At 43.3% G+C, this 18,705-nt stretch overlaps 1 protein-coding gene across 1 annotated transcript; it reads left to right on the top strand.

The window, feature by feature from the left end:
- The first annotated feature begins 101 nt into the window (after window positions 1-101).
- Window positions 102-18,688, top strand: LOC311032835 (transmembrane protein 150A-like). Its single transcript, XM_084039901.1, has 8 exons — window positions 102-334; window positions 1,540-1,613; window positions 4,468-4,515; window positions 7,022-7,108; window positions 8,387-8,454; window positions 10,632-10,759; window positions 16,380-16,557; window positions 17,235-18,688. Exons 2-8 carry the CDS (start codon window positions 1,549-1,551, stop codon window positions 17,492-17,494), a joined length of 834 nt encoding a protein of 277 aa, XP_083896027.1. The 5' UTR covers window positions 102-334; window positions 1,540-1,548; the 3' UTR covers window positions 17,495-18,688.
- Window positions 18,689-18,705: the final 17 nt, after the last annotated feature.

Here is an 18,705-nt window from a genome sequence, read left to right as displayed (position 1 = left end):
GGTCACTTCCGCCTCTTTAAAGCAACCAGCGTTTACTGGGAGGAGTTTCAGGTTTACTGGTTCCAGCTGCTCTCAGGTCGGATCACAACAAGCAGGCTGCAAGAGGAGGAGGATCAGGATCAGGGTCTCCGCTGTGTCTGGGTGATGACTGGAACCGGTTCCTCCTGATCGGATGAATCTGCAGCACTTTGGGGGGTTTCGTGAGAATGAAAACGTCGAGGAGATCAGACGAGCTGCGACTCTGTGCGACTTTTCCTGCAGGCTGGAGGAGCTGAGAGGAGGAGGAGGAGGGGATGAAGAGGAGATGAAGAGGAGAACCTGAAGCTTTAACGAGGTAAACTAAACTCTGGAGCTCTACACGCAGCTAAGTAGTAGGCTAGTAGTACCTGAATAGTAACAGGTGACGCATGCGCAGCTAGAAATGAGTGATGGTCAGACTTCACGTCTTCTAGGAAAATCTTGTTTAGAAAAGTCAAAGTCAAAGTCAGCTTTATTGTCAAGTTGAAAAGTGCTCAAAGCAGAGAAAATGAGACCAGGACAAATCCTATACTCAAGTAAAAGTACAAAAAAACTAGGTGAAAAGTAGAAGTACTGATTCAACTTCTTTACTCAAGTAAATGTGGTAAAGTACAGCTCTGAAATGTAATCAAAGTATAAAGTAAAATTATGACGTTTCTACTGGCTGTTTTTTTTTTTTTTTGCAAGACTAACTAAATCTCGTGTCATATTGATAAGAAAAAAGGATAATTCCCCTCAAATGCATTAAAACTAAAGCTTGTTTAGAATATGTGAGGATAAAGTACAGATATTTGTTTGTTTTAGGAGTACTGTTTTTAGTGTCCTAGTGTGAAACTAGTACTTTGGTTTTTGATTTTTATATTATTATTATTATTTCACAACCCAACCATGATGAAGCTACTTAACCTAACCAAGTAGTTTTGTTGCGTTTTAAATGAAAACTGCGACCGTAATCCAGGAGAAACCAAGTTTCCCTTGAAAATGCTGTTTAGTTGTACAGGAACCTGGAGGGTTGCCAGATATCCCTCAATCACTGTGTTTAATTGATCTCCTGCACAGTTTACCTGTCAGATTAGAAGAATCCTGTAGGGACAACAGAGTTCAGAGGGGCCCAGAAGCTCCTTTTGGCCCCTGGGACCCCGAGGCAGGTTTCAATCTGGTATCCAGTATGTTTAGTGTCTCCAGGGCTGCATTGTCTACACACCTTAATACTTACCGTCAATCAGTAATTGGTAATACAGAGCATCTGTCCCATCCAGGCAGAACTTCAGAAGTGAAGCCAAATCTGAAGTGCCTTAAACTGACATTCTCTCTGCTGGCCACCAGGGGGCGACGCTTCTCTGATTGTATAGAAGTCTATGAGAAATTGAGCCTACTTCTCTCTTGATGTATTATCTCAGTAAACATGAGATGATGGTCTCAATCTCTAGTTTGGAGTCTTCTTCAATCCAGCATGATGTTCATTTAGTAATTTATGGTCCAGAATCGTGTGATTCTGAACACTGCTCGTTCTCTCCCCAGCTGATCATCATGTCGCTGTGGATGATCCTTCCCGTCAGCCTCCCGGTCTTCACCATCACAGGGATCTGGCTCGTGTAAGTAGATAAAATAAGTTCACGAAACGGCGTCCTTCTTTGGAAGAAGAGCGTAGCATGTGTTTATTCTACGATCGTGCCATGAAGAGACGTCCTTGAGATTCCTCTCGGCCGTCTGGTCTCTTCATCTGTTCTGATTTACTCACATCTGCAGGTCAGAACAATAACAGCTACTTCTCTCGGTGGAAGTCTGCTCACATTAAACGTATCCGTCTCACCTGTACGGGAACAAGCCTGGTCCGAGACCATATATACAAGATTCAAGGGAGATGTAGTTGGTGACATTTTAGGTCAGGGGTTCAGACTTGTCCTGGAAAAACCTGGAAAACGGTATTCCAATCATTGAAAAAAAACCTGGAAATGATATACATTACTTCATGAACTTATAATGAGATCTCAATCATGTTTAGGTTCTCAATTGATCGTATGATAAACGGATGAGACCTCACATTTTATCAACATATCATATGGAAACTTAATTATTTTTTACATTATAATTTTCTTTTTTTCTTCTAGGCTTTGTGTTTAGCACTACTAAGCAAACGTTAGCATGTTAATAAACTAAACTAAGCTCGAAACATGGTACCTGCTAAACATCTGCATTTTAAAACTAGATTCATATTTCCCTGAAAAAACAAGTTAGTGCAGGAATTCATCTTTTTTTTGTTATCTGAGGCTTAAATATGTCAAGAGAAAAGATAACCTTCGGGATTAAATCACTGAAACACTCAAAAGATACACAAATCAATACAACAAGCTGCTGACGCTGTAGGAACTTTAAACTAGACACGTGTCTCTATTGATCGCTGATCGGAGAATTGATTTGCCTTCACTTGAACCAACGCTGTGTTTCAGCAGTTTATGATTAAATAATCAACTTGGCTTTGTTTTAAATGTAAAACACGACTGTTTTTACAGCCACATCCCGTCATTCTTTCCCTTTAAAAAAAAAAAAAAACAAGCCGCTGAAAGCTGCAGCTCTATTTCTTGGTCGTATTTTGATGGCAGTGTTGGAAGTCATAAGCAGACGGGTGCGAACGTGTCTGAGAAACAAAGACTAGGGGGGGAAATCACACGGACTCGTCTCTGACCGGGGAAACGCTTTGGAGGGCCGGCGTGAAAACTTCTCACGCCCACTTTGTGAAGGTGTGAAAGGCTTTACTTTTCACAATGGGACTTTGTCACACCGAAGGAAGAAGAAGAAGAAGAAGAAGAAGAAGAAGAAGAAGAAGAAGAAGAAGAAGAAGAAGAAGAAGAAGTTTGCATGAAGGTGCTGCAGCTGTGCAGCTTCCAGTCTCTCGTTAAACAAGAACAGCTGCAGTTAAGTGAAAACTAGAGGGTCAGGATTCAGCCTCTGGGCACCATGAATATCTGTACAAAATTCCATTGTAATCCATTTGATGGATATTGAGATAACCCACACGCAAAACATAACCCTAACCAATGTGAACCTCATGGTGGCGCTACAGAAAATCACTAGGATTCATCGTCAAAATCTGAACATCCAATAGGGAGGCAAAGTCACGCCACTTCCGATGTTTAGTTCGGCAAAGGTATGTACGCTAGTCAATGGTGAGAAACAATTATTTGATTTGATCCCGTATGAATTATGTAATGAATTAAACGTATGATGTTTATCAATTTAAAAGATAATTTTGAAAGTCAAGAATGTGTCAGTTTGTCGTCAAGCTACATCCCTCATCTCTGGCAACGAACGTCACCGACGCGGATGTTAGCTTAGCTTTCTAGCTAGCTAGCTAACGTAGCTGCATTCCATCACAAATGTAGTGTTACATCAGTCACATCTTGCTGTGAAGTGAAAGAAGGAGAGAGACCTGTTATAGTAACGTTACATCCTGGTACCCAACACACAGAGAGACCTGTTGTTATAGTAACGTTACATCCTGGTACCCAACACACAGAGAGACCTGTTGTTATATCAAAGTTACATCCTGGTACCGAACACACGGAGAGACCTGTTGTTATGGTAACATTACATCCTGGTACCGAACACACAGAGAGACCTGTTGTTATGGTAACGTTACATCCTGGTACCGAACACACGGAGAGACCTGTTGTTATGGTAACGTTACATCCTGGTACCGAACACACGGAGAGACCTGTTGTTATGGTAACGTTACATCCTGGTACCCAACACACAGAGAGAACTGTTGTTATAGTAACGTTACATCCTGGTACCGAACACACAGAGAGACCTGTTGTTATAGTAACGTTACATCCTGGTACCGAACACACAGAGATGTGTTCCGAACACACAGAACACATCATTTGTGTATTTCCTGGTACAATTCACGTATATTCAGTACGTATTTTTCCAAAACAAGGTGCTGGACGAGCTTCTCTGGACCAAGAACAGATGCTAGCTGCTAGCTTTACTAAAAATAAGAGAGCGTCTGAGAGTCTTCTTCCTCCGGACCCAAGTAGTGTATTTATGTGTGTAATCAGTCATCTCAGGTTTGCAGCCAGACTGTGTTTGTGATGCTGGTTCTTACGTAGGCGACGCTGAAGAAGCGTCAAGAGTTCAGGTTAAAATACAGCCAGCATGTATGACGAACTCAGTCTGTGAGAGAAACGTCCCGGTGGTTCATGTGACGCGTGTTTAGTTAGCGAACAATATTGTTGCTTTACAACCCAACGAGCATTCATCTGGCTGCGAGCGACGTGATTTTAAAGTGCTTCATTACAGTGGGTGAAATGTGGCTCTCTGTTAAACAGTAACGACCGGTGGCCATGTTTGTTTGGGGAGCGTCACTGTGGTGTGAAAGCTGATGGGACTGACACCAGACAAGTTTCATGTCTTCTCTAAACACTCTTCTCTCCTTCCACTTCACAGATATGCCATGTCCCTGTACAACCAGCACGTCTGCCCTGTGCATAACTGGTACAGTACACACACACACACACACACACACATACTTTGTACTTTGTAATTTTTAGTGGTTCTTTTTGTGGAGCCGTGTGCGTGCGGATCGTTTTTTAAAACAACGTCTAAACACAGATCTTTTAAAAACGCTATAGAAAAACGCTCCTGTTTTAGCCAGACTGCTGTCTGTAAATGTAGCCTCAAAATGTGCCTGAACACTGATGCTTTGTTGTTGTTGCTGTTATTCCTTTAGAATTATTTTACATACAAAAGAGCTTTTTTTGCCCTTAATCCTACCAGGAAAAAAATCCAGATGCAGCCGGCGGCTGTTTTCCATAAACAAACAGAAAAGAAAAGCTGTAAAACGCCACTGTGCACTAGCAGCTCAGCAGCAGACACCGTTTACTGGCTGGTGAACATAGAGGAGCATTTAGCTCCTAAAGACACAGAAATGCCCCTCAGGAGTCCAGAAACAGAGCTAAGAGACTGTTGGACTCACATTCACCAGGTGATACAAACATAAAGAGACCTAAGTCATTATGTTGCTAACAAGTTCAACATGTCAAATTAATAATATGTTTCTGCTGCGGCAGAAAAATGTGTTAAAAGCAGCCGTCAACCTGCGGTCCTGAAAAGTGAAGCCAGCACTGATGTGCCTCAAACTGTCATTATCTCTGCTGGCCACCAGGGGGTGACACTTCTCAGATTGTATAGAAGTCTATTAGAAAATGGTCCTACTTCTCTCTTGATGTATTATCTCAGTAAACATTGTAAACATGAGTTTATGGTCTCAATCTCTAGTTTCAAGTCTTCTTCAATCCAACATGATGTTCATTTAGTACATTATGGTCCATTTAGAGTCCAACAGACCAGAAGTAAGTATTTATTTGTCTGACAACTTTTTTCCTACCTACATTATAAAACCAATATCTGTACATTTTCAAAACAGTTACTCGTTACATTAGTTTTAATGCATTGAGGGGAATTATTGATTTTTTTAATCTATGACAAGAAGTTGTCATATAGAAGTACTTTTACCATATATATCATTTATGTACTTCTACCTGAGTAGAGAATGTCTGTACTTCTGACACCTCTGCATATCTTTCTTTTGCATAAAACTGTGATACATCCTTGTTTTCCCATCAGCTTGTTTCCCCTTGTCTACGCTGAAACAGGAAGCCAGCGTTTTATATTCATTAAAGCCGGAGAGAAGCTCTGTTTCTGGGTCTAATAAAAGTCCAGCTCAGGGTGGACAGAGGGCTGCGGAGGTATTTTCATTACCTCTTAATGTGCCACAAAAACACAGAAAACAGTCGTTGTGAGTAATTACTTGCAGATTCCCACCTTGAAACTGTGAAACGCTTGAAGGTGGAAAAACCTTCTCAGCTGGCGTGTTAACGTAGCGTCGATTCGTTAAAAAAATAAAGGTAATTCACGACGGCTCCAGACTTTTTCTCAACCTACATCAACACCCACTTCCTGCCAGGTCCGTCAGCCTTCATTCGGACATAGTGAGGCCCATTGGTGGAGGGACGAAGATGTCCGAGTGGAGAAAGTGTTGATGCGAGGAGAGAGTGGGCAAAGGAAGATCCGTTCTTCCTTTGGGGGTGCAGGAAGGGAGTTTCAGTAAACTGAAGGTTTCAGAATGCAAACAGACTGAAGCGAAAGGAGGAAACTCGTGTCCGACCTGCAGCTGCATTTATCTCTCGGTGTCGAGTCATTTCGTTGGTATGTGAAGCCTCCGTGTCTCTAATGAAAGTAGCTTCCCGGCTGGTACGGAGATGTACGGATACGCCAAAGTACATTGATAACGGTTATATATAGTATTCTAACCTAAGCAGCAGCAACTTATCTGTTATATCTCCATAATAAATTCACTAGAAGCTGCAGGAATGTCAGTCAAACTTTTTTTCAAGATATTTGAGAGAATTTGGTTTTAAAACCGAGGTTACTGTTATTGTATTATTCACCTTTCACCTCCAAATAGTTTGTGTTAATTTTTTTTTTTAAGTTCCAAATGTGCTCAAACATTAACAGAGTTTGAACATATTTACTTGCAACACATTAAGATTCATTTTGCATCATTGAGGTAGAGATGGATTACTGATCAGGACTACCGGGCAGAGGCCCAGGGGCCCAACGTGTCAGGGGCCTCCTCTGACCTCCAGAAAATGTCACTCAAAGATGAGTAACAACCAGGAAGAGACTCACAATGACTACAAAGAGACACAAAACAACTACAAAGAGATTTGAAATGACAACAGGGAGAGACACAAAACTACAAATGACTAAAACAATTACAAAGTTATACAAAACAACAACAAAAGGAGGCCCCGTGTCTTCGTCTGTCATAGGGGACGTTGTCTCAGGTGGTAAACATAAAAAAAAATGTTTACGCTAAACTTAAAGACGAGGAGACTTTTGAACGTGACAACCGATGTCCCTTTGAGCCTTAAATATTTAGCGTTTGAATCTCTTCGTCCTTCGGTGTCTGTGGACTGAACGTGTTTGCTGCTTGCAGGCTTTACAACGAGTCGTGTGACGAGCAGCTTCCACTGCAGAGGGGTCCGGTTCTGTGCTGCACCCTGGAAAACATCCCCCTCATCAGGTCAGTGAGCCCAAACCTCTGGTATCACACTCACAGTTTACCTGTGTCCTGCATGTGATCACACACACCGTACCACACACACACACACACACACACACACCGTACCACACACACATACACACACACACACACACACACACACACACACACACACCGTAGCGTGATGTGACCGTGGGTATCGGATGCTGGGAAACAGCAGATGGCCTCGCTGGGGTCTGCGTTTTCCATCAGTCTATTTCTGCTCTTTTAAAAAGATCTATATTTTTTTAAACCAAAGTAGAAAAACGAGAATATGTCGGTGAATATTGTGTTTTACTTTACGCAATTAAGTCTGTGGTTACTGAGTAAAACTACTATGATTCATGGACACAATCTCATGCTGAGGGAGAGCGAGAGAGGAAGAGAGGAAGAGAGGGAGAGAGATCTGACACTGTTTTACCTGTATGATCTCAGTCTTCATCTCTTAAACACAAAGAACGATGTATTTAAGTAAAAGACACTGAAAGTAAGTAATGTTATCACTCCCAACGCTTCGTCAGTGGACCGACACACTGACCTTGTATGGGTCTGTATGAGACACTTAAATGTGGCATTATGAAATAAAAGTCCCATTAAATTAACAAACAAATTAACAAACAAAGGTTGCATTTTTAAATAAAAGTCCCACACCCCTGAAATAAATAAATATTTATACTGTATTTGCATTTATATATATTTATTGCCTCACATACTCAGGATTTGTTTTAGAGCTATATTTATTTATATAATATTTGCTTAAATGGCATCCCATATAAATGAAAAAAAACTATAGCTGTCAGATATTGTAATGGAGTAAAAAGTATATAATAGTATATAAAAAGTATATAATATTTCCCACTGAGATGTACGAGAGTACAACATACTCAAGTAAAGTACCTCTTAAGTACATGTGCTTCCCACCACTGGAAGGAGGCTGGGCGGGTTTGATCTCTTCACCTCCACAGGAAGAAGAGCTTTTGTTGCTGCTGATCCTTCACTGCTCTTTGAAATGTCACAGCATCAAGTCGCAAAATGTAAACAAACCCCTCCCCCCATCCCTCCCCCCTCACACACACACACACACACACACACACACACACACACACACACACACACACACACACGTTTTCTCTCCTGCATACAATGATGAATGTAGTCTTTAAGTTGCTGTGATCAGTAAAGATTCTCCCTGTTAAATCCATCTCGCTGCAACACGGAGGTCACCGATCTGACATGAACCCCCTTCTGTTTTCATTGCAGTAAATGTGGAACTCTGCCACCCGAAAGCTGCTTTTTCAGCCTCATATGTAGCACTGGATCCTTCATGGGTGAGTGTCAACGCAAGGTTTGTTTGTAGTGAATGTTTTTGGTTTTTGTTTTTATACCGTGACACACATTTACCCAACATGCTCTCTGTTTAACGAGGCTCTGTGCACTCAGAGCTCCAGGCTTGTTTTCTCAGCTGTGACGCCTCCAGCCGAGTCTCTGCCCCCCCCAAAGGGAAAATTCAGTCTATGCCATGAATGGTGCATTTATGTGACCCAGGAGTTTTCAACCTCTGCTCTGCTTTGTGCCAGATCCACTTAAAAGCAGCTATTTTGAGTCCAGGGTGGTGCATGTAGATTTTATTTTCCTCTGTTTGCAATGTAAAAGTTCTCCATAGTGAGCTTTTTCCCCCCTTGGAGGCTGACAAAGTGCTGGTTTGACCTTGCATAGAGCAACTCTGTTACTTCTAGCGGAGAGAACAGCTTCTGTCGGCCACTATGCTGATTCTCTGTCAGATTTGAGGTTTGATGCTCGAGCAGAACTTGTTGGTAAGATGTGTTGCACTGACTAACATTGGGAATGAATTACACTATAATCTATTTTTTTATATTTCATGTTTTTAGCCTTGGATGTATAACCTCCAGTTCTGAGAAGTGAAACCAAATCTAAAGTGCCTTAAAGCTGCATTCTCTCTGCCGGCCATCAGGGGGCGACGCCTCTCTGATCGTATAGATGTCTATGAGAAAATGACTCTACTTCTCTCTTGATGTATTATCTCAGTAAACATTGTAAACATGAGTTTATGGTCTCAATCTCTAGTTTCAAGTCTTCTTCAATCCAGCATGATGTTCATTTAGTACATTATGGTCCATTAAGAGTCCAACAGACCAGAAAGCAGGGGATGCTTTAGGGGCGGGGCTACACGCTGTTTGACAGGTGGTTACCACGCTACCAATGCAGATAGCTACTAAGACGACTTTAACACTTAGCTGTAAATTTGACCTTGAATCATGAATCTAACTTTGTTATCAGCTTCACACCAGAATCCACCCACCTCCGTTGGTCCTCCACAGTCCAAATATGGTCACTTCTTACCCTGGTTGCAAAAATTTGACGCCGACGGTCAAAATGACGTTATCGAGGCTTCAAAACTGTAGTCCACTGACCAGCAGGTGACGTCACCGTGAAGATGATGTCCACTTCTTATTTATAGTCTGGATAAGTGGCTAAATTTGTCACAAGTTCTTTGAGGTAAACAGAAAGTTGACTGTAGCGCCGACAATAACACCACTTTGAAATGAAAGCTGAAAAGTCCAGTCATTCCATTTTTAACTTAAACTCTGAATGAACCACTGTACATGAGGAATAGGGGAAGATGTGTGAGTCACTCTGCTCTTTGAAATGACTCTGACCTGAGTGTTTGGAGTAAAACTGGTGTTACATTAAGTTCTGTGACCTGCAGCCTCAGTATTTAGACAGAGTCCCAGATGTTGCCACATGTTTGACTCTCTGTTAACACAGTGAGTAGCAGCCTTCACTACTTTACTATTTCCACTCGCACGCTGTAAAATCAATCACAGATTTTGTTCGACCAAAGCGATTTCTCAGCTCCTGAACAGAAAAGAACGACGACGCCAAAGCGATCATTAGATAATCCAGCTTGTGTGTTTGTTTAAACGGCGGCGTCTTTACTTTGATGCAGGATTTCAGAGGAACTGGGTTTGGTGGAGGATCACGTAGGCTGATCTCAGCACGACACACTGCTGCACACTTCAGGGGCTAAAAGCTGCTAGAAAGTATTCTAGTACCAGTATACTGACTTATATGTCTTTATTTTACTTTCTGTCCGTCTATACTGTTTGTCTTTGTGATGCTGCTACAATCTTATCTTAACTTACCTCACTGTATCACATCTTAGTGTCTACATTTAAAAACATAACTAATCTAATCAGACAAAGTGCGGAGCCACAAAAGGAGGATTTTGAAGAAGCGTTGAAACTAAACCCAACAGCCGACTGTGTAACTGGGAAATAACCAACGATTGTCAAAGGTCGTGTTTTTAAGTAAACAAAGATGAAAAGTTAATCCTGAATTAAATGTTTAACGAGAGCCGAATGACTCAAATGATCGAATCTCGGATACATTTTGTATTTTGGGGTAAAAGTTCCTCGAAGGGAACACGATGTGACGATCGATCCGTGTGATGAAATGTGTTTTTTTCTCCTTCTTCTTATCACAGTGATGCTGATCGGTCTGCTGCGATACGCTCACGTCATAGAGAAGCACCAGAACTGTGTCCTCAACACGGCCGGCCTCTCCACCGCCTGGATCTGTGCCGCTGGGCTCATCATGGTGGGGAACTTCCAGGTAATAATCCCACTCACTCAGAGATCAGGAGGGCTGCAGGACTGGGTTGGTGACGTTGACAGGTCGACCTTTACTCTCAGCTCTCCGTGGAATCATTCACTTTATTCTTTTTAAGCATTACATCCACCAAACCCACAGAGAGGCTAAGCCACGCCCCTTTCAGTGGACTCCTTTTAAGACTGTAGAGATGCAATTACACATGTGATGTCGATGACATGAAAGTCGCATTTTGTCGTAAAACTGTTGTCAGAAAAAGACATAATTACACCCAGAAGTCGAGTAAGTGGCGTCTCTCTGAGTAGCTACGGGAATAAACTGGCAGTACTGCATCAACTTTCTTTCATACATCCATCGCAAATACAGTCAAAATGACATAAAGACCCGTTAACAGTTTGTTAGCGATGACGTTGTAAGTTAGCGTGTGCATGAAGTTCGCCGGTGGAAGTGCGGCGGTGTGCAACGGGTTGTCGAGCTACGCAAAACTAGTGGAGTACATCATTGAATAAAAAAAAATTCTGAAAATGCAATTACATTGTATCCAAACAGTGTTTACTCACATGCATGGATTGCTCTTGATTTCCTTCACCTTCTTTGTGAATCGCACGTTCTTTGAAACTGAGGTGGATGTTAAATCTCTTCTGTGTCTAATTACAGTCAGCAGGCTTTTATTGTAATTGTAGCATTTACAAGTGGCCTTTCCTCCATGAGAAGAGTTAATATGTTAGAATACCAATTAAAGGCCGTGCTTGTCTCGTGTGCTCACTAGAATTACACATGAGGTTAAAATTCGTTCTCAAGTTATCTTTTCTTTTTTTGTTTTTCATACACTGTTATGATGTCGCTGGTTAGATAAGACTTGACATGATTTATGGGTCGGCGCCATGGCAACAGTGGAGCGAAGGGTCTCCGGGGCCGCCACGTAACATAAACTGAGTGGAGGGTTACATTAGAGAGGGGCCGTGTAAAACATCTTCACTCAAAACAAGAGCTGAAGTAGTTTTGTGTCTCTGCACCAACAAGAACGGTGATTTACTCCCGCTTCGTCACGTGGTTTTCTGGCGGTTGGAGACCCGCTGAGCCTCTCTGATGTCAACCCCCCCACCCCCCCGCCTGCTGTCTCTCAGCACTTTGTAGGTCTTCCAAGCAAATCTCTTTTGATGTCCCGTTTTGTTCTTGTGTGGAAAGGGTCCGGCAGACCTCTTTGTGGTAGTGCGACCTTAAAAACAGGACGTGTTCCCGGTGTTCCCGGCGTTCCTGGTGTTCCTGTCCTCGGTGCACTCCGGAGAAGTCCAGGTTCAAGGGGGGCACTGCTCGAGATAAACGCCCGCCATTTTATTATGAGACGAGACTCAGTGTGAGGGTCACCTTTTGTGCTGACTTGTAACTGCTGGTTTTCAAATAGCTGCTGGGATGAAGAGCTGCAGCACATGTGTGAACACGTATGGGACACACGGCACATCCAAGAACACACCTGAATCTTCATCGCCTCGGGCGCCCGCCGCGTCAACGCCGCCGCTCAACATGTGATGACAGTGGGGGGGGGTTTCAGCAGGAATGTAGCTCTGTCTCCAGCAGTTGAATATTACAGAGATACAGTATCTATGTGTTTAGTCGAGTACATTTAAGCAGTGCATGTAGTTGCTGGTTACTGCAGACTCAGACTTTACATACAAAACACACAGTGAGCTTATAAAATATGGTGCGTTGATGTAGCTGGAAATATCAAACTTTATATAAGAGATTTTTATGCTTCAGTTCATCTACATCAGGAAGCAACCTCCGGTTCTGAAAAGTGAAGCCAAAACTGAAGTGCCCCCTGATGGTCAGCAGAAAGAATGCAATTTTAAGGCACTTCAGAATTGGCTTCACTTTTCAGAACGGAGGTTGGTCACAGCAGACCAGAAAGCAGGGGATGCTTTAGGGGCGGGGCTGCCTGCTGATTGACAGGGGCTACCTGCTGATTGACAGGTCGTTACCACACTACCAATGCAGTTAGCTACTAAGGCCCCGTCCAGACGAAGCTAAACAAACCTTTTTTCTCCGTTTTGCCTTGGCATCGTTTCAAGAAAATCCGCGTCCAGACGAATCCACTGAAAACGACTCCAGTACGACTAGTACATATTCCAGGCCCTTATGCGGTGCTGTTTCTGCTACAAAAACGCAGAAGAAGAGACGGAGCTTGACCGGATGTTTGCCATTGCTATGGCAACACGTGAGAGTTACGGCTAATCTCCGCCCGACCACCAGATCAATAAACACCCATAAGATGACAATTTGGCCCGTCACCCTACGGACCTTGACGAGGCGTTGTCACATGTTGGGATGGATTAATAAGACAAATAAATGCCTACATTCATGGGAAGTTAGCTAGCGGTTGTTTGTTAGCATCGTAATAAAGTAGCATATCTGCGACTTTTTTCCCGGAATATCGCCCCCCTCTCTCGGCTCCGTTTTTTTTCATACAGCGGCCCTGATACGCCGACGTACAGACGAGCAGAATATCTGCTACGAGCACGGAGGCCGCCATTGTTGTTGTTGTTACGAGACGTCTCGGGGGAAGAAGTCAGGCTTGAGGGTCGAGGAGCGGGGCGATGACGTCAGCGTATTCGCTTTCGCCGTCTACACGAAAACGAACACGAAACGGAGGGGTTTTCCACCCTGAGAGCTGGTTTCAAAAAAGTGCGTTTTCAGGCCACGAAAACGCCGGATTTGTATGGACGGCAGGGCGAAACGCACAAGACTTCTGCGTTTACGCACTGAAAACGTTTTCGTGTGGACAGGCCCTAAGATGACTTTAACACTTAGCTGTAGAGTTGACATTGAATCATGTGGATTCAGCTTCACACCAGAATCCACATGGATCCAGATCCAGTAAGGTTGCTGTTTGGGGTGCCGTTCTGCTGCTTGTGTTCATCAGATCCACCTGTCGCTCCTCCACAGTCCAAATATGGTCACTTCCTTCAATGATTGCAAAAATCCGAGATGGCGACGGCCAAAATGCTGAACTCAAGGCTTCAAAACCGTAGCCCAAATATTTTCATAACATTAAATGCTAGGATGTAAACACAATTGACATTTCCCCTTTCAAGTTAGCAAACTGTTGCTTATTTACACACACGATGATTCTCTGCGTTTGTGTCACCTGTTGGTCGTTTGTCTGATATTCTCTCTCTTTTAGCTCTGTGTTTGGTCTCCACCAGCTCCTGAGGAAAATCTGTCTCTTTAGCAGCTAAATGCTCTACTGTGTCTGCCTGTTGTTTGCTGCTGAGTGGGTGGAGTGTAGCGGATGAAAACGATGAGAGCCGTGAGAGTGAAACACAATGGTGCCGTTTTAGCCCTTAATACCCAAACATTTAGCTAAATGTGCGTTTCATCCATCAGAGCTGTTCTGAGGTCTGAGTGTCGACGCTCAGACACGTGAGCCATCGTCAAAGGTCATCGTCTCAGATTCCTCCGGTTCTGTCTACACACGTCTGGGGCCCCTCCATGGGCGTCGCTAGACACCTTTTACTGGGGCACGTGCCCCAGTATTGATCTGCCGTGCCCCAATAAAATCTCCCGTTCGAGTTTTAACGAGCTACTATATTTAGCAGTGGATTCATTTATATTGATAACAACGGTAAAAGAATGGATTTTCTTTTTCATCCACAATCTCAAACCAATGCAGTTTAACCCAAAATACAAGCTGAGGCGCGCACCTTGTGGTCCGGGTCCGGCGCGCACATTACGTCCGTGCACGGCAGTGTGCATGTCGTAGCCGGTGCACCGCTGTTTTTTGTGATTTTAGTAATAGGGGGCCTGTGCCCCAGTAGAGCTTTATGTCTAGCAACGCCCCTGGGCCCCTCTGGTCACATTTTGGGGGCCGCAAGTTGCTTTCATCCTGGGGGGGGGGGGGGCTTCATCCAATTCGCTAGCCTCACAGTAACGAGTGATCCTCCTCCTGTTCTCTGATTGGCTGCAGGGTCCGTCGTCCCCGTCGGCGCTCCGTCTTACATAATGAACCTCCGTGTTTAAACATGGATGTGTTGTATAAATGTGCTCCATCCATCAGCTGAACACACACACACACACACACACACACACACTTCAAATTGCTTGTTTTTTCTGATCAGCAGTCTTAAGTCCCAAAGATATTCTAATTAAACCCTTATAAAACAGAAGAGCAGCAGATAATCACACTGTAGAAGCTGCATCAAGAGACATTTTTGACTTTACTCCCAAACAAAGCTCCTCTTTTTAATGGCCTACTGTAAGTTGTTCCCCACTTTTATTTTTTACAGTTCAATTCAGTCTTGATATTATAATCATGTGTTGTCAAATGAATTGCATTAGAAATACAAGTGTAGGGAGGTGAAGAGAGTCTTTAACTGCTTGTATAAAATGATTTAGAAGAAGCTGAATTATTTACACAGTATTATCATTTGTTATCATTAACATAACATCAGTATTTCCGGTAATTCCGGTATATTGCAACGCCCGGATCACCTTCTGACTCCTTAAAAAAACATGATGCTAATGCATTTCCAGTCAGTCCTCACACTCTCAGAAAACCAGCAGACACATAATTTAAGCAGGATGTACATGTGTGTTCTTCCCTGTAATTACATGGCTCAAACAGCTGCGACACTTCCCACAATGCACCTCTGTCGTTGCGTGTCATCACCGGCCCAGCTGCTCCCGCGTTTGCAAAAATGTGAGGAAGTATTTATGAAATTCTAAAAGCGGTGAAGATGCACCTCCGTGTCTGAAAGCGCCTTAAAGAGACGCCGACAGCCTGAATTCCTGCTCTCAGTGTCCTAATAATAATAATAATAATAATAAGTGATAATGGAGACGGTATTTTTGCCTTTATAAATTGGCGTCATTACAGTTTTCTTCTCATCTTGTTGTGTTTCCTGCTGGTGCAGATTGTTCTGCTCTCTGACGTTCATGGTCAGATGATACTGTCAGAGTGATTACCCAGAGTGCCGGAGTGAGGTCACGATGCCCCTTCTTCTGTTTGTGTGTGTGTGTGTGTGTGTGTGTGTGTGTGTGTGTGTGTGTGTGTGTGTGTGTGTGTGTGTGTGTGTGTGTGTGTGTGTGTGTGTGTGTGTGTGTGTGTGTGAGTGTGTGTTTTTAAATCAGCTTTATGTCTAAATGTTCCCACGAAGAAAATCATGAGAAATGATAGTCATTTGAGATTTGGAGGTTTGGACTTTTATTTTGAGGGATATTTTGATTAGTCGGTGTACATTAGTGACACAGATGTTTTGTGAAACAAATAACATCGGCTCGGCTGCTTTGAGCTAAATGTTGTTCACCACATAGACTGTATAAGAAGTGGACGTCGTCATGGCGATGTCACCCGTTAGTTTGTAAACCACGGTTTTGAAGCCTTGAGTTCATGGAAATCAATCCAACAGTGTTTTTTTAGTCTGGACCGAAGTGATGCTGACATTCAGGAAAACCATGAAAAAGAAGAAAGTAAAATAAAAATGTGGGACCGAAACCATGGCAACCGATTATGATGATGCCCGCCCTCATGGAAGACAGTTTGTAATGTTAGTGAATGAGGATATCATGTCCTCTGTGATATCGCTGCTGCTCGCTGTGATTAAACTGGTGTGTTTTTATTTCTCAGGTGGACTTTGCCAAAGTCCTCCACTACGTCGGCGCTGGAGTCGCCTTCCCCTCCAGCATGCTGTTCGTGTGCCTTCAGTCAGCGCTGACCTACAGACTGGCCAAGACCCAGGAGGAGTACCGGATAGGCCACCTACGGGTGGGGATGGCCCTGCTGGCCCTGATCGCCCTGGTGCTCAGTATCCTGCCAAATTACTCAAATATTTAAGCATTCATTTACTTCTCTTGTGAGCTTTGACCTGTAAGACCCGTTGAATTAGAAAGTAAAAAATAATTATTTTATTTTAACATTTTTTGAAAATAGCAAGTCCCACGTTCAAAATAATAAAGTATTAGCATCAAAATATACTTAAAGTTCCAAGAGTAAAACTACTCATTTTACAGTTGCCCATGTCAGTATAATCTCTCTCTCTCTCTCTCTCTCTCTCTCTCTCTCTCTCTCTCTCTCTCTCTCTCTCTCTCTCTCTCTCTCTCAGCTGGCAGCTGGTAAATGTGGAGCTTATTTTAATTCGGGGAGTATAAGTCCACTGATAACGACAGTATCAAGTATCAAGTGACTAAAACACTAAATAAATGTCGTGGAGTGAAAGTATAAAGTAACATAAAAAGAAAATTCTCAAGTAAAGTACCTTTAAGTTGCACACAAGTACAGTATTTTTGTAAAAGTACTTAGTTACTTTCCATCACTGTCCAACTGTGATAGTCGTGTGTTGATTGTGTTACGTGGCCCCCTGCTGGAGAAAGAACCCTTTTACACCCTTTAACTCGGCCATGAGTCACAAGACTCACAGCGTGAATGAGCCTGTCCATCAAAAACACGTCCTCCTTATTTCCTCCTTAACCTGAAACTCTCCAGGTGGAGTTTTCTTTTGCCAGGAGAGCTTCGCCCTGCAGCACGCCTCCGCCATCTTTGAGTGGATCTACTGCATGCTCATCATGCTCTTCTACGGGACGTTCGCCTTCGAGTTCGGGGGCATGTCGGGGGACACGCTGATGGTCCTGTCCAGAGGAGGAGGAGGAGGAGGAAGGATGCAGAGCTTCTCCACCTCTGGACACAAGATCGAGGCCGGCGGCGGCTCCATCCACCGCCAGCCGGAGAGCCTGTCGATGCTGTAGCTGAACCACAGACATGCTTCAGTGTCGCCTGGAGGTCAAAGGGCGACAACGCGCGGGAAAATCAGGACAGAGGCCATGCTGGAAGCGTCACGCTTGATATCGCACACCGCCGAAGCTGCTCCGCCCAGCGCCGACCAAAGACACACCCACTCTGCAGAGCATTGCACAATATCACCAGTGCCTTTCCAAACACACACACACACACACACACACACACACACACACACACACACACTGTCCTCGCTGTTAGTTTGAATTATCGTAGTGTGACAATGACTCCAGACTCTCAACTCTGCGTTGCTTTACTCAGGAAGTTCAATCACATCACCAGCTTTTCGCTCTTTACCTCACAAGTGAGGTGAAGCTTCGTTGGACTGAAGGCGACTGTGTGCCAGAATATCTCATTCAATGACGTGGTTTCAGCTGTTTCAGGCAGGAATCTGTCGTCCTGTTACAGTTTATTTTTAAGGGATTGTTTTTGATAACCACAGAAACATTTTGTGCAACTCTTTAAGGCAACATTGCAATGGATGGATTACTGAACGGGGCTCCCAGGGGTCCAAACTGTCAGGGGGGCCCCTGACCTTCACCTACAAAATGTCACTCTAAGAGACGTGAAGCAACCAGGAAGGGACTCAAAATGACCACAAAGAGACCAAAACAACATTAAAGATACAAAAAACAGCTGCAAAAGAAACAAAACGACTACAAAGACACATAAAACGACAAGGAGACCAAAACAACTACAAAAAACCCTAAAGAGTCTCACAATAACAAAGACGAGGCAAAACAACCTTAAAGGGACACAAAATGACAAGAAAATGACAAATATGGCCAATATGACCATGAAGAGAGCAACTACACAACCAGCGTGTTCCTCCGGTGGAGACTTCCTGTCTGCAGACTCGTCGTCTCGTGACCCGGCCACGTCGTCGTCTCATCTCTTTAAGCCCAAATCAACTGTTTGTGTTGCAACAGTCAGTTTTACAGTTTGAATGGGACCAAACGTATTTGTATCGTCATGATGTATTTGATCATATGCAGAAAAACATTTACAAGAATGTAAAGTTCAATGTTTGCAGGATATAAAATAATTAAAACAAATATAGGGGGTAAAATAAGACCATTTCCTTCCCTTCATTCACGTACTCAGCTTTGAAGCAAAATCAAATGCCTTTTGTTCAAATGTTTTATTGTCCAAAAATGATATT

This window comes from Eutrigla gurnardus (genome assembly GCF_963514095.1).
Source record: "Eutrigla gurnardus genome assembly, chromosome: 22".
Classification (NCBI taxonomy): domain Eukaryota; kingdom Metazoa; phylum Chordata; class Actinopteri; order Perciformes; family Triglidae; genus Eutrigla; species Eutrigla gurnardus.
This window is presented reverse-complemented; position numbering and strand designations above follow the sequence as displayed.

Bases quoted from the DNA above. Each gene is read 5' to 3' on its own strand.
- LOC311032835 (XM_084039901.1), top strand. From the start codon at position 1,549: ATGTCGCTGTGGATGATCCTTCCCGTCAGCCTCCCGGTCTTCACCATC. The intron at 10,760-16,379 runs GTAATAATCCCA...TTTATTTCTCAG, and splicing joins TCATGGTGGGGAACTTCCAG to GTGGACTTTGCCAAAGTCCT. The intron at 16,558-17,234 runs GTATCCTGCCAA...GAAACTCTCCAG, and splicing joins CCTGATCGCCCTGGTGCTCA to GTGGAGTTTTCTTTTGCCAG.